The sequence below is a fragment of the Lygodium microphyllum genome, chromosome 2, assembly GCF_053477565.2.
Source record: "Lygodium microphyllum isolate KBCC chromosome 2, Lygodium_microphyllum_v1.1.10, whole genome shotgun sequence".
Classification (NCBI taxonomy): Eukaryota; Viridiplantae; Streptophyta; class Polypodiopsida; order Schizaeales; family Lygodiaceae; genus Lygodium; species Lygodium microphyllum.
This window is the reverse complement of record NC_141136.1, coordinates 81723896-81740381: the sequence shown is the minus strand read 5'-3', so window position 1 is coordinate 81740381 and position 16486 is coordinate 81723896. Positions and strand designations below refer to the sequence as shown.

General features: G+C 41.7%; 1 protein-coding gene across 2 annotated transcripts in view; it reads right to left on the bottom strand.

Annotated features, from left to right (window-relative positions):
* Window positions 1–14749, bottom strand: part of LOC148039941 (uncharacterized) — a 153013-nt gene extending 138264 nt beyond the window's left edge. The window contains exon 1 of one of the 2 annotated variants that reach the window (XM_087695386.1): window positions 14493–14749. In XM_087695386.1, the coding sequence (XP_087551512.1) occupies window positions 14493–14495 (3 nt within the window). In that variant the 5' untranslated portion in view covers window positions 14496–14749. The remainder of the gene's footprint in view (window positions 1–14492) is intronic. The other variant, XM_087695366.1, reaches the window with a different exon arrangement.
* Window positions 14750–16486: the final 1737 nt, after the last annotated feature.

The following is a 16486-nucleotide window of genomic DNA, read 5'->3' as shown; positions in this document are numbered from 1 at the left end:
TCTGGCTCCTGTTTCCAGCCCTCCACACGCTGATTGCTGTTGTTTCTGCCTGGCGACTGACTGCTGATCATCTGCACTGCTGCCGTACAGCCTGCCACGTCAACAAACTGCTGCATTTGCAGGCCCCAGTTGCCGCCCTGACAGTTTTCTCTCTCCTGCTACAATCGCTGCAGTTTTTCTCTCTCCTGCAGGCTGTCCTGCCTGCGTTTTTAGTCTTTCTCTCTCCTGCAAGCTGTCCTGCCTACGTTTTTAGTCTTTCTCTCACCTGCTGCCTGCGTTTTTAGTCATTCTCTCACCTGCTGCCTGCGTTTTTAGTCTTTCTCTCTCCTCACTGTTGTCTGCATCAAATCCAGCTTCTCACTGCTACATTTGCTGGTGTTCGACATCCATAGACTACCTTGCTGCAATTCGGGATCCATTCGAAGTACGACACTCTCTCTTGCTCATTATCCCTGCCCTGATCTTTGAGATACAAGAGTTAGAGGTTCAGTATTCATTCATTGCATAGTGTGTTTGTTGCATGAAAATCGTATTATTAGTAGTCATATCGTTTCATTTATTAACTGTGTTCATTGTCTCTGAGTTACCCTAACCCTAACCCTAACTGTGTTCTTTTGTCAGTCTGTGCTTTGTTGTACGCTTTCAGTTTATGCTTCTATGTTAGAGTATTTTCTTTACATGCTATCAGAGCTTGGTACTTTCTAAGAAACCTAGGCCTTTGATCTAAGAGCTCTTCGCAAGAAGCAAGAACAACAGTAGGTTCAAATGACTTTGATCACATCAACACCGATTCTGTCTCCAGAACAGCCTATGCCGAGAACCGAGCGAGACTGGGCCGATCTGCTTACTCCACAAAGTTTTGACATGGTTGAAGACACATCTAAGTACATGGAAGAAAAGATAGGCAAGCTGACCTCTGAAGAATATAAATTGATCATAGCCGATCGACGAAAGAAGATTGAGAAGCTCGACCGAAGAATTGCCCTTCAAGAAAAGCTTCTGAATGAAGGTATGCATCATTTTCACTCTTCAGATGTTGTGCGTAAGTCTGATGATGTTGCAAGGCCGTCGAGACCTCCATCAGGGATGGGTCCCCCTCTTGGAGAGCAAGATCCGGAGTATTTTCCATTTTTTCAGATCCTTCCGTCCTCTCCAGTGCAAGGTACTTTTGATTCGTCTTTTGTGCCTTCTTCTTTTACCTCTTCTGTTTTGCAATATACTGGTAGAGATCATATGGAAGAAAGAGTCCAATCTATTGACTACGGAAAAGGTCCTCTTGAGGACCAATTCTTCTAAGTTAACACACGTAGAGGAGATTATAAGAAAAAGCCAGGTAACTCTTCTTCTACCCTTCCTTCTTTTCCGTCTACTTCACATAATCAGAATGAATTTGGTGTTCCTTTCACTTCATTACATGGTGCATCATCATCTTCACAATTTCATTTTCAGTCTTTAAATGATAAAAATGAACAAAAAGAATCTGCACCTCATACACCTCACTTTCAAAACCCACCCATCCCACCACATTCTTCCGCTACTTCACCACTTCCATTTACACCATTTACATTTCCACTTCAGACACCTCATGTCGCACCGCACATCATACCGGGGGGTTATGGAAACATAGGCACATCCTTTAGGACCACATCTTTCCCTCAGTCGGGTGGTGTTCCACCTACCTCATACACACTTTTCGGGATCATTGCAGCTTGGGTATCCCACTCAGTCTCTCCCGAGTGTGGATCAATTGCCTCCACAGTTTGCCTCCATGGCATTGCTTGGTGGACCTTCTGGTCATCCTGCTATGTCCCAGCCTCACTTTGGACAAGGCTACCGTGTCCCAGTGTCTCCACCTACACCGGCACCTTATGGAAACATTCATGTCCCAATGCCTCCGTATCAATTGGCACTCATTGGACACTCAGCTTCCTGCCTACCCACCTCTTCCCTCTCTCTCTTTCTCTTATTAGACACACCCACCTCCATCATCTTACACCACCTACCCAACACCTCATGGTTCTAGCTCATCTTCTGCCAAGAATGCATTGAATAACAAGACTCATTTTAACGGGTCAAACTTTACTACTTGGTCGAATTTGATGAGACATGTCTTTGACTCACAGAACCTATGGGATCTTATGCAGGGGTTGGAACCCCAACCCGATCCCGCATTTGTTCCATACGAGGTCGTCCGCTCATAGAAGGCTAGAAATGCCTCCACTATTGTTGAGTTGATGCAGGGCTTATTGCTTGAGTTTCATTCTTAGCTTCAGCATTTTGACTTAGCGTCAAAGCAATGGGCACACTTGACTAACCGCTATGCGGCTCGGGATAGGACGCGTCATATTAATCTTGACCATGAGCTTCAACTTTTCAAAATCACTGACCGGAATGACTTGAAAGTCAAGTTGGCTGAGTATCGCTGTCTCCTCACTAAATTCTCCACTACGGGGACTCCCAAGTCTTCTGACGATCAGGTCACATTATTCCTCAATAAACTCCCCAATAAATACTTCAATTTTCTGGAAGGAATAGTTTCAAAGCCTACCATGCCTACATTCTATGAATTTGAGTGTCAGTTGTTGCATTATGCATGGTTGTTTGATTAGTTTCATATGAATTCCTCTTCAAAGGGGCTCTTCTTGCTCATTCTCAGAAAGGGCAACAAGGGAAGGGCAAACCAAACCAAACCTCCACTCAAAATCAAAATCAAACTCAAAAGCTAAATCAATCTGGGGATTCTCAAGGAAACTCCTAGTCACAACTTAAACCGGGGTAGCAAAATGTACCTAAAAAGAATAGGTATTGTCAACATTGTCAAAAGGCTGGCCATTTTTACGACGAGTGTCAATCAAAGGCACGAGGCACAACACCAAAACCTACATCTCAGACCCCCGCCCCTCAGTCGAGCGACCCCCAACAGGAGAGGCAAGGTGATGGCAAGGGGCAATTTAAAGGTCAGACTCACACTGCCACTGCAAGGGGAATTTAAAGGTTTTGCCACTGACAAGGGTCTGTATCTGGCTTCGCTAGACAATGTATATCATATCCCTCAGCTTGGGGTAAACTTGTTATCTGTTCAGCAGCTTTACCGGTTGGGGCGATCAGTTTTCTTTATAGTGACCACAGTCGAGGTCCTTGACTCTCAGACCGGTTTAGTGATTGCTCGCGGTGAGGCACAGCCTAATGGCCTATACCACATGACTCATTTTCTCACCAAGCCGACTGTCGAGGGCTCCGTGTTCCATAGCTTCCAGGCCTTAGCCACATCTCAGAAGCCTAAACACAATGAGCGTCTTTGGCATTTTCGCTTTGGGCATCTTGGTTATGACTCGCTTTATGAGTTGTCACACCGTGAGCTGGTTGAGGGCCTTTCACCCCTGAAGCTAGCTTGAGATGTCTGTAAAGCCTGTCAGCTCGGGAAGCAGCACCGTACCCCATTTCCTCAACAATCTACACATAGAGCTGAGAAGCCTCTTAGATTGATTCACGTTGATCTTTGCGGGCCGATATCCATTGCCGCTTTGAACGGTGCGCTGCACTTCCTTTTAATAGTGGATGATCATTCTCGATACATGTGGGTGTGCTTCCTCAAATGCTTTCACATATTTTTTTGCTTGGGTGCTGTTGGTTCATAACCAGACTGGTCATCCTGTCAGGTGCATGAGGAGTGATAGCGGTGGTGAGTTTATCTCCCACGAGTTTTCCGAGTTTCTACAGAAGCATGGTATTTCTCGCCAGCTCACCTCTACCAACTCCCCCTCTCAGAATGAAGTCGTAGAGCGTAGGAACCGCACAGTCATGGAAATGGCACGCTCTGCTATTCACAACAGAGCTTCCTGAGCACCTTTGGGTCAAGGCTATTAACACTTCGGTGTACATCGTCAACCGGTGCCCGACTATGGCTCTTCCTCCGAAGACTCTGTATGAGGCATTTTTTGACTCTTGGCCTGTTATTTCCCATTTCAAAGTCTTCGGGTGTCATGCGTACACACATACGCCTAATGACAAGATAGGTAAGCTTACCACTTCGGATCAGACACGGCCATTGGGCCACGCCTCTTGATCCTACTGTCCACCTGTCAAAGGATACCCTAGGGCAGCCCTTGGATGCACACACCTATCGTTCTGTTGTAGGAAAACTTCTTTGGTTAATTCACACTAGGCCTGATTTAGCTTACTCAATTAGCATACTCAGTCAGTATTTCACAGCACCTAGGATGTCACATTGGATTGCATGTCTTCGTGTGTTGTGTTATTTGCCATATACTTTTTCTTATGGCTTGACATATGGTTTTGGTTTATATTTGCAGGGGTACACTGATTCTGATTGGGCAGGAGATCCTAACACCCGGCGTTCCCATGGTGGCTACCTCTTTACCTTGGGCACGGCTCTCATTTCTTGGTCTAGCCGTAAGCAAGAGACGGTGGCAGCTTCCATGGCAGAGGCTGAGTAGCGTGCTCTCTTCAATGGCACCACCGAGGCCACCTATCTAAGGAGTTTACTGGCGGCGCTTCATTTTCCATGTGACTCTCCCACAGTTGTCTACTGCAACAACCAGAGTGCCATTGCCCTTGCAGACAATCCGATCCTCACACCACGGACACGGCATGTGGGAGTCCACTTCTACTTTTTCAGAGAGCAGGTTAAGCTAGGCACTATTCGCTTAGAGTTTGTGCCTTCATCAAATAATTTTGCAGAAATCTTGACCAAAGCGGTTAATCGGCCGGTTCTTCAGTACCTACTACCCAGGATCAGCTTGGATACACCCTCCCCTACTTCTTCAGCTTGACGAGGAGAGGATGCTTCCCTCTTGCTTTCCCTTCTAGTTTGAGAGGGGGCAACTTCTACTCTTGATCGTGACAATGATGATGATTACAGTTTTTAGACATTACATTCACTTATTCTTTTGTATTGTATTATGGGCATTTGTAGCTTCATCCGCACTCCCAAGATAACCTAATTATAAAAGGGCACTTGGACAAGTAAACAATTCCCCTACGAGGGCACTGTCCCAATGGCACCGTTGCATAGCATTTTGCATGAGCATGACCTCTTGCATCTCCCTTTGCATTACCCCATGCATTGGCATTCTGTTCATATAAACATGCATCTGTGCACATTTATCCCTTTTTGGTCTTTTGAAGTGGTCGACTCTAGGATCCACCATATTCGTAGCATAACACATGGCAATTCTCTTAACGGCAATTTTCCTACCCTAGCTTGCTTGCTTGTTTTACTTGACTTGCTAAGCCCACCATCCTCTTTTTTGCCTTTCCACATATTCACCACATGATTGGCACATACACACACTTTTCTCATCCTTAGGCACGTATTCCTATAAATTGGCAGCTAGCCCTCCGCTCTTCTCTCAATCTCATTTTTGCAAGTTTCAAGTGTTATCAACTTGCTGCCCACACCCCGTTCATGGAGGACATCTTAGCCCTTGCTGTCCATCATTGTTCCCTACAATCCGGTACCTGTTTTCAACCCTCCACACGCTAATTGCTGTTGTTTCTGCCTGGCGAGCGACTGACTGTTGATCATCTGCACTGCTGTTATATAGTCTGCCACGTCAGTAAACTACTGCGTTTGTAGGCCCCAGTTGCCGCCCTGACAGTTTTCTCTCTCCTACTGCAATCGCTGCAATTTTTCTCTCCCCTGCAGGCTGTCCTGCCTACGTTTTTAGTCTTTCTCTCTCTTGTAGGCTGTCCTGCCTACGTTTTTAGTCATTCTCTCACCTGCTGCCTGCGGTTTTAGTCTTTCTCTCTCCTCACTGTTGTCTGTATCAGACCCAGCTTCTCACTGCTGCGTTTACTGGTGTTCGACATCCAAAGGCTGCCTTGCTGCGACTCGGGATCCGTTCGGAGTACGACACACTCTCTTGCTCATTACCCCTGCCCTGATCCTTAAGATACACGAGTTCGAGGTTCACTATTCATTCACTGCATAGTGTGTTTGCTGCATGAAAATCATATTATTAGTAGTCATATCATTTCATTTATTAGCTATGTTCATTGTCTCTGAGTTACCCTAACAGTGTTCTTTTATCAGTCTGTGCTTTGTCGTATGGTTTCAGTTTATGCTTCTATGTTAGGGTATTTTCTTTACAATTGGGTACAGCCCATTTAAGATTTCTTCAATTGTTTCGTGTCTTGTCTTAAGGTATTATTCATTCATTCATCTTTAGTGTTCATTGTCTATGAGTTACCCTATTCCTAACCCGGCTGAGTTCTTTTATCAATCTATGCTTTGTCATACGATTGGATTTGTTATGTGTAGACGAGTTTTTTTTTACACCTCCAGATTCTTCTACCGATGATACACTTGAATGGAATGACTACTCTACTTGGAATGCTATTAGGAAGGCCTAGATTGTGCAAAAGCAGTTGCACTATATCATCTCTAGCTCAACTGTGAATCCTCAATGATTATCTCCATTTTCATTTGGTTGGGACAAGAATAACTTTGAGGATACTCCTTGATTGGACTTTGATGATGTCACCACATATTTGTCCCTTCTACATCTCCCAAAAATTTCTACCGATGGTCATTTCCTATGAGACTTCTTAATAAGTATGGGCAAAGCTTCACCCGATGTACAAGGCTCCATCACTTACGCAAGCTATGTATCACAAGTTCAAGAACTTTGAATTAATGCTCTTTGGACACTTAAATTCTGACACTTAGGTTGTTCACATGTGAGGTACAAATGTAAGATTAAGTTAAATGTGTGTCACAATAACAGATAATCCTAGCTTTGGTAGTGGTGGTGACATTGGCAAAAGTTATTGTGGACAGGTGCCAACCAAGATCTTGGTCAACAACATTGAATATCCCCTTGGAAATGGATTCTGATGTCATGGGGATTATAGATCTAAATAATATAATGTCCTAGACTAAGGTTTGTGGAAGTTTTCAATACTTTCACGTTCAAAGAGGTTCGTAGTTTAAAATTGGGGTTGGGCATGGCCGAGGTTTGGGCCCACACGTGTATTTTCCAGTTTCAATTGATTAGTCTTGGCGGGAAATTTTCTAGAGGCTGAGATTGCATGGGAAAGTTTGTCACTTCATAATTGGCTAAGTTTGGATGCCATGCAAGGCCATGTAAAGTTGTTTGAGGCATATCTAAGAAGGGAGATCTCAATTTTGGAAAGAAATACAGCTATTGTAGCACAACGAGAACAAGATGACTTGACGTGGAGAGGACTCTAGAGCCATTCAGACCTAAGCTCCTATGTAAGGATAGCACACAACAGTAGTAGGTAGGTCAAGGACAAGCGACAACTCCAAGATGCCATGCAACAACTAGTGACATCATTTATTGATGCATTTGATGCATTTGAATAGTTTTGGGATGCCAAGTTGGGTTAACATGTTTCTATGTAAGAATTGATCTTGATCGCTATTTGATAGCTTAATTGTAGCAATTTCTCTCTTTCTTCATCTCTCTTATCTATGCTTGATGCATATGCCATGTGATGAAGGAAATTGGAGAGTTGAGCCTCAAATTCGAACCTGATTGTGTTGCAAATTGCTAATTTGATATTCTCGCTATGTAGTCAACAAGCTTTAGGATTTGCATGGCAACAATTAGAATCCATGCATGAGTGCCTCTCTAATTGACAAAGGTTTTTGATGCAAATTTAGTTAGTGGACAATAGAATGGATAAGATTATGGGTCTACAGGTGGGTTAATTTGCATGCAACAGCAAGGGGCGATTAAGGTTATATGTGCATTGGATCAAGGGGCAAATTAAATTAGTGATGGCTACTTATAAAGAACAAATTGTTATTCCAAATATTGATGGGAGAGTGGCTCAATCTATAGAGAAAGAATAGATCCTTAGAGAGCAATCCCTCTCAGATTTCAAGCTTCTTGGGGATTTGAGTCAATTATAAGTTGTACCACAAGTATTTGGATAAAATGCATACAGAAATACCACAAGGGACACCAACATTTCGTGACCAATTGGGTATTGGCTCGTCTCAATTTCATAGAGCAATCTAGCCCAAAGTGGTAAAGTGTTAAATTTTTAGTTTATCATTTATTATATGAATCTATTGCTTGCTGTAAATTGTTGTAAATCAATGCATTTTAGGTTTCCACTGCCCTTCTGTAAAAAGGAAGGCTACTTTCAAGGTTGCATCGCCAAGATACATCGACTCTTTGGAGTAGGTGGACCCAAGGCACTTGATTGCAAGTCAAGATTGCAAGCAATTTGATGAAATCAGCAAACATGTCTTCTTAAGCAGCAAAGAATTACATAATGATGATGCATCATCAAAATAACTCAAAATAATGCAATGTCTAATCTTAATATAGGCTTTCAGCATGGGTAGCATGCCGTAAATGTTGGTTTTGTTCATGAAGTTGGGACATCAATGCATGTAAATGCTGAAAATCAGGAATTCTGTATTTCATGCTATGGCTAGTCATGGTACTACTTTTTTTGGCATGCATGACACAATGTACTTGGTGCGTAACCAATAATGTATGGATTGCATGGACATGTCACATATCTATCCTCAAATGGTTGGTGAAGTGCAAAATCCCATAAACAGTCACTAGGAATGGTCCTCGGTAAGCAAATAGGAATATTTGGCAATGTATCTAATGCTCCTAGTATGTTTGGTACACAAGCAATTGCAATTGGTCAACTAGATGCAATATTTAATGCTGGTCAAGCTAGAACTATAGCAAATGTAGCATTTTTGCAGCAATCTAAAAGTATAGAGGGTCTATGTGATCCAAAGGGGAAAAAGGCCTAGAATCCAGTGCGGGTTTTGTTGCAAGTGAAGCTAAAGGTAAAGTTTCCATATTCTACTTGGACAAATTTCAAGATTGTTTCACCTATGGATGGATGCAAATAAATGGAGGAGGGTAACCTAGTGGATCATCCTCAATGTTGTACTTTACCTCAATGTGTTTTAGCTAGAGCCAACTTTAGATGGGACTTATTCACACTTTGCAGAGCAAGACATCCTAGAGTATTGCCTAATGCTCAAGGGAAAGGTAACACATTACACCTCCACTTTTCCTAGTACCAGATGGCTAGTGCATATAGTGGATCTCGTGTGCACTTTGTTTGCATCCACGGTATTGTAGGTTAACACTATTTCTACCATTAGGATCGTTATTCATTAGCATACTAGTTTGTTCCATGTACTTTTAGATGTGATGCACATTTACAAGATATGTATGGGACACATGGATGGTATGCGATGTATGTTTGTGGGTGATGGAAGAGAAGTACATTTGCATGAGTTACATGTGATGTGCAAGTGATGCACATTTGAATAGGTTACTCGAGATGTATATGACGTAGGTGATCCATGCAATACATCTTTGCTATGAGGCATTGTTTATGCTCAGTTTATATATTACTTTGCCTTGGCAGTCAGAACAATGTTGGTTTTGGGTAATGGATTCATCCCTAATCATTTTGACAATAGTTATGGTTCATGTGTATGAACTATAGCTTAGCCTTGCTAGCTGGAAATTCAGAATGTTGTGGACATCAGTTGAGTCAACCAATAGGTGCACATATTGTTTGATTATAATGTTGCATGCTTTGCCAATGGTTAGACATGCTTCTGTCACACTACAATGCAATTCTAGGACAGATCTTAGTCAAGAACACAGAATATCCCCTTGAAATGACTTTGCCATTTGGGTGTCGTGGGAGTTAGAGATTTAAGTGATCTGATATCTTAGACTAAGGTTTGCAAAAAGTTTCAACACTTTCACATTCAAAGAGGTTAGCAACTAATTGGGGCAGGGCATGTCCAAAGTTTGGGCCTACACACGTACTTTATAATTTTAGTTGATTACACTTGAAACGTTGGAACTATCCTACACAAGAAGACCAAAAAGAGGTAAGGCAGGATAGAGCACTCCTTATCCTCTTTAAGCCAACATCAGTAGCACCACCTTTTCATCCACCTCCAAAGCTACAAGGCCATGGATATACTATTCTGTTTTTCCCCAAGGAAAGAACATTCATATTATCAATACATCAGAGGAATTCCTGGTAAGGCCAAATCAAAGTACAAGGAGCTTTATAGAAAGTAGCTAAGTACATCACAACCATGTGAACATAGGTATCCACCCAAGTAATGCACCTGGCAAGACTTGAACACACAACCTCATAGTAAGAGCCAAAGCCTTAACCACTAGGCCATGACTTTTGGGACACCCACCTTCTTCCCTCACACATCTAAGTGTTCCAAATGCACCCATTCAAGGCCCTTGGCAGTGCGAATATCCTTGCCAGGTGGGCAGCAAATTACACTATTGACCAAAGATGAATGAGATGTCACATGGAGCCCCAAACCAGTAAACCACTGTCACGTACATGAGACATTTTGTAGTTGATGTTAATGTATGGTATACATTTGTATGCTCATACAAAATGCTAAAGTAATACCTTAATCCCTTATCGTCCACACTTGAGGATTTACATTTGCCAAGGAAGCAGAAAAGAATATTTACGTGTTAGTCCCCTGAGTGCACACAACAAAAGAGGAAATGCTTATAAATAATAATGTCAATATGCTAAAGATCAAACAATGTACAGAAACAATAATAACATCAACACATTAAGCATCAAATGATGTACAAAATTTCAAAAACATGTATAATCAAAGCTGGAGTCTCCTCATTCAAGTCTTAAGTTCAACATACTGCAACAATCAAGTTCCTGCAACCATGGCTCGAATTTTGTGGGGCAATCCTTTCAATAGGCTTAAAATTCAACCTGCCTCCATCCTAGACTACCACACCCGTCACAATCAATAGAAGGAAGCAAACTAAAACACCTGAAATCTGCAAAAACAAGATTGTTTTCTGAATGGAGAGTGATCAACAACGGTCACTCTGCTGTAAACAGCTGCAAACTGCGGGTGGAAGGCTGAAAATAGGTGCCAGATTGTAGATGACAGTAAAGGACAGCTGAGACTGCAATGTCCTCTGCGAAAGGGGTGTGGGCAGCAAACTGAAAACACTTGAAACCTACAAAAACGAGATTTTGATGCAGCTGAAGAAGAAGAGAAGTGGATGCCGAACCCGCAACCGGTCTTTGCCGTCACTGGAGTAGAGGATCTTTGCCATTGTTTGAGCAGATCCAACTCCAATACCATGTCAGAAGATGACATACTAGCGAGACGATAGGGTTTGCAGGAACACGAAGTGAACTTGGCAAACACTGAGAAGAGAAGAGAAGAGAGAAGAAACTCTAATGAATGGAATGATGAAGATCTAAATCATGGAGTGAATGTGATACAAGGGAACAAGGGTGCCATAGCACAAGGAAGATGATGAAGATAGCCACGAACCACGAACCGCAATGTCCTCTTGAAGGGGTGTGAGGGTAGTGGAGAGGCCGGAGAGAAGAGGTGACAGACTAAATAAATCAACCATGAGGAATGAATGAGAGAGTGGCCTATAAATAGGCACAGTCAGTTTAGATGGAGCCCCTTTTTGGGGCTGCAAACTCTAAACGCAAAACGCAAAAACGCAAAATCGCAAACTGCAGGTGAAGGGTGAAGGGTCTCTCAACAGATACTTAATTTGGCTGCTCAAATTTGCCACCCTTCAAGATTTTTGCTCGGAGTATATATGTACTCTCCTTATACTCCAGATTGGATATCCAATCAAGAGAGCCATCAAATAAGAGCATAAAAAGCTTCAATTTCTTTACTAATCCTGATATTGAAAAGCTCAGCATATTGATCATAAAATTGTACGACTTCTTTAGCAAAATTTGGATCAGCTTGCACAACCTTTGAATCTTCATTTGCAAACATCTTACTATAAATTTGATCTCCAATAGGCAAGGCAATACCTTTAATGCAACCAAGTTGAACCTTTTGCCTTCACATTAGCTACAAAGGGTCAATAATTAAGGCAAAGAGGAGGAGGCAAGTGGGCATCCCTACCAAATGGAGTGTCTCGAATCAAAGCCTTCAATGTACAAAGAGACAACCTTTTTTTTGGTTGTGTGCATGCGTTTTGGTTGGTTGCTACAGCTTCATTGGCAGCATTCAAAGAAAAAAGAAAAGGCACCTAAGATGCAAATGGGTGGTTGGAAGGATGCATGCCACCAAAGCAAAGATAGGTGCTATGAAGGAAGCCAAATCAAAGTATAAGTATCATGCTAGAGCTTCCTTTTGGACACAAGTAGGGGATAGGGTGAGCAAGGATTTCTTCAACTACAGGCACTAAACATTCTAGACTCTTATAGACTCAGGAGAGAAAATGAATCGTTAGCCTAGGGGCCTCAATAGGTTGAGAAAGTGGCCATAGATTGTTACACTACCATGCTGGGTTCCACAACTAGACCTCCAAGTTATGAGAGAGACAAAGAGATTTTTTGGCAGAATACCAAAAGCATGGCCACTTAAAGTATGAGTAGACATTTGATGCGCCCCTTCTCAAAGGAGGAGCTTGTTGATGCTCTAGTAGCCTTGCCATCATGCAAGCGACTAGGGGATGACAGATTTGGTAGGGCCTTCTTTTTGCACTACTTGGATTTGGTCAACATAGGACTTCTTACGAACTTCCGAGAGATTATGCAACTAAGAGATATGCTAGAGAGCTTGTATGAAGGATCGATTCACCTCATCCTGAAAGGCAATGGAGACAAATTGGAGATCAATCATTGAACACCGATTTCTTTGTTTGGGATTGTGTAAGATCCTTAATAAAACAACCAATCTTAGATTCTTTCATCTCATGCCAAATACCATTCACCCTACTCATAGGAATCCATAGCTCTTGTGTGCTCTAAGAGATGGGACCTTATTGCATTACTTCTCAACTTTGAGAAAGCTTATAACTGATTTTATTGGGAGTTCCTAGAAAGCAGCGTGCTGAGGATGGATTTCCTGTTGCAATGGGTCAAAGGAGTAGTAGCTCTTTATTCCTCAGCTCATATCCAAGTTCTTGTTGGTTGTTCCAAATGTGACAGATTCAGCATTCAAAGATCAGTAAGACCGGGTTGCTCCCTTGAACCTTTACTTTTCATATATGTAGCAGAGGCCATGACTCTTTTTCGAGGGAAGGTCTCTATGGCATTGGGTTGCCCATTCAACAGTTTGAGGAGCTTTTACATATTGAGTTTGCAAATGACACAACTGTCTACTTGGATGGAGATATGGAGAACTTTAGGGTTTTATGGCTGCAATTGAGATTTTTGTAGAGCCTCAAGAGCTCCTATCACTTCCAGGACTGCTGCATTTTCTTTTAGGCTGATGAGTGCCACTTGTAACACCATCCAGCCATCCTTCTCTTCTACCAATCATCAACATTGGTGGTTGCATTGCTGTGTTGGCCTGCTCATCATCACTGGATCTCTTTTGCTACTCTCTGGCATCGCCTCAGCCTCAAGGTCCCTCTCCACGTCAAGTACTACTGCACTTTGGGTCTCCCACTGCATGCATGGAAAGAGGGGTAAAGGGTGCCACCCAAGTTCTGTGCATATCTCTAACTCTCTAACATAGGTCCTGGCATCTCCTCAGCCTCGAGGTCCCTCTCCACATCAAGGGTGCCACCCAAGTTCTGTACATATCTCTAACTCTCTGTATAAAAAGTGATGAACTGAAAGAGAGCCTCTAGCTTCATGGGTGGCACAGCAAACTCTGCTCTAAGAATCTCATGTGGAGGGTTTGCTGCATATCATCCATAACATCAAAATAATGTGGAGCCTCTCTATTTGTGTCCAAACTGATGTGGCTAGGCCTAGGGCCCAGACCGCTGCTGAGAACATAAGAGCTGGAGTGACCAGGGTATCAAATAGCCACTGCCTGGTATGAGAACTAATGACCTTTACTAAGATTGACTATTTCAATATTTAAAGAACATTCTTTCCTGCAGTAACTACTTCAATATTTAAAGAACCTTCTTTCCTGCAGTAATGTCTTAACTCTGCCCCTGCTAGGAGCTCTACATTTACATAAGGCTGTGATAGAGGGCAACTCAGAAACAGATTCCAGTGTCTCAAAACAGCAACCTGGTATTGTGGCTTTTTGCTGAGATTCATTGGGTATTTGGCCATTTGATGCTTGGGCTATGTCAGTAAGTTTTCATACTACAATTAAAGAATGCACTGCTCCATACAGACCATGATTTCATGGTGGAAATGCAAATCTGCATGTCTGAATTTTGAGTTCATTGAGGCCTCCTTCCTACTCTCAGTTTACCCCATAAATTGATTCCAATGATCACAATAGCCTGCCCCATGGAAATTTCTGCTTAAACATCCACTCCATGGCCTACAGGTATGCAGAATATTCCGATGTTGGACACTTTCATTGTTTCAATACAGGGCGTATCGATGTTTCCACAAGCAGCTTTAATGTTTTCCACAGAAATCAAATAATCATAGTGCCAAAAAGACAAGAAAATGTTCAAATTAGGGGGAAACAGTAAGGGACATTGCAATTGTGCGTTCAGAAGAGAAATTATGAAAGAAATTCTAGAAATTCTTACCATAGCAGCAGTGATGAGCCAAGCGTTCAGCACGGGACAAGCAGAGAAGAAGCGCAATCTCGCGAGATGTCAGCCAATCGAAGCCCAGAGAAAGCAGCGAGGGAAAGGGAGAGGGAGGGGAAGCTCTGAGCTTCCCAAAGGCTTGTTCTTGACAGCAATGCCACGCTGGCGAGTCCCTCTAACTAAATTTTGAATTCCCACTATCAACAGCAAGGATTGGGCTAAGGGACGTTTCACACTTGTTTGGGGGGAGGGGGGATTAGGTTCACTCGCAAAGATCAAAGGACGAAATTTTAAAAGATTACTTTTACACACTTTTTACATACAAAAGGGTATTATATAAAGGTATTATTTGTAAATTGAATAGAAAAGATGTGTATTTTATTTCAAAGAATTTTACAACTAATAGATTTTTAAAATAGACCTTGAACACATGTGATATTAAGGGGTTTACATGTGTTGAACCCCTTGAGTGTCCAAACAAGCGAAACATCCAAAGGTAAATATCCCATGCGTCAAGCATAAAATAAAAGAAAAAGTTGTCCACATAAGTAAAATTTGGGCAACCCGCGACACTTACTCAAACCTTACAACTTTTAGAAACTATATTTATCAAAGTTTGAACCAATGACGAGTACATCGATACTCTATTTGATTTCCAATGAACTAATCATACCAAGACACTTGTAAAGGGCATGACATTCTTAATAAAGAATGTCAATCAAGGAAACACCGACCACTACTTTTCAGAAAAGTATTCATGTTTTGATTGGTATGAATCCAAGCTAAGGTTGTGCCCTGTTATATATTATGCAGGGAGAAAAATAACAAAATAGAGAAAAAAGTTATGTGGGTACATAATGAATGGTATCATTATTCTTTATTATATTCACTTATATATAACTATAGATTGTGTACATATATAAGGGGTGCCTACTTAGTTATTCGCCATTGGCCTTTCCCAAACAATTTTCCACTTAAAATCCAATGTGTATTTCTAGGAGTACAAGAAGAAAGTGAAGATACTATCCAATGTCTTTTAGCACTCTAGAGTATGCAAAGTGCTCCAAAAGATAAACTCTTTGTGATAAGATTTACAAGCTTATCATCTTGACAAGCTCAATGCGCTTGTTCTCAAGCATCTTCCTTATGAAGTGGTACTTTACCTCAATGTGTTTTATCTTTGTTTGAAATGCAAGGTTCCATGCCAAACTAAATAGCACATTGACTATCAGAGTGCAATGTAGGTCTCTCTCGTGCAATGCCCAAGTCTCCCACTAGACTCGTGATTTATAACCCTTTGAAAATAAGAAGTAAAAGCAAGATGTGAGCAAAGGAAAATAAAACAAGTAGAAAATCCAAGCAAAAGCTCAACTATAGATGAAGAACATTTTAAAATCATTGAATGAAAAAGAATGTGAATTACAATATAATTTAAGACCTTTTTGTGTAAGAGAATTGAATATCAAAGCCTTACAAGTAAGAGCAAGCATTCCCATTAGATTAAATGTTCAACGGGATAATATGAAAATTCAAGTGAGAACTCATAAAAGAAAGAAAGACCCAAAGATATTAACAAAACATTAATATTTAGCTCAAAGTAACTACGTGTTTCCATGTAAATCTTTACAAGATAATACATAGTCAATGATTTTGGCTCATTTAGAGGACTGATATACCTATATCTTATCTTTTTAGCAAAACCAACAACAACAACGAGGAATATTGATAGTCAAGTCTTGGGTGGAACAAGGGTTCCCAAAGGCCCCAAGAGGCCTCTTGAGACCCTCATGGCTAGTCTCCTCAAAGGGAAAATAGTAGCAAAAGGCTATTGGAAAAGATATGGACATGAATTTCATCATGTTGCTTGTAATAACAATATTGACAAAGTAGCTATCAAGCATGCAAGGATGTTTTTATTAATTATCAGCATCGTCATACATACTCAAGTTGCAAGAGGTAAGAAGATGATCAAGGCTCCTAATTCTTACTTA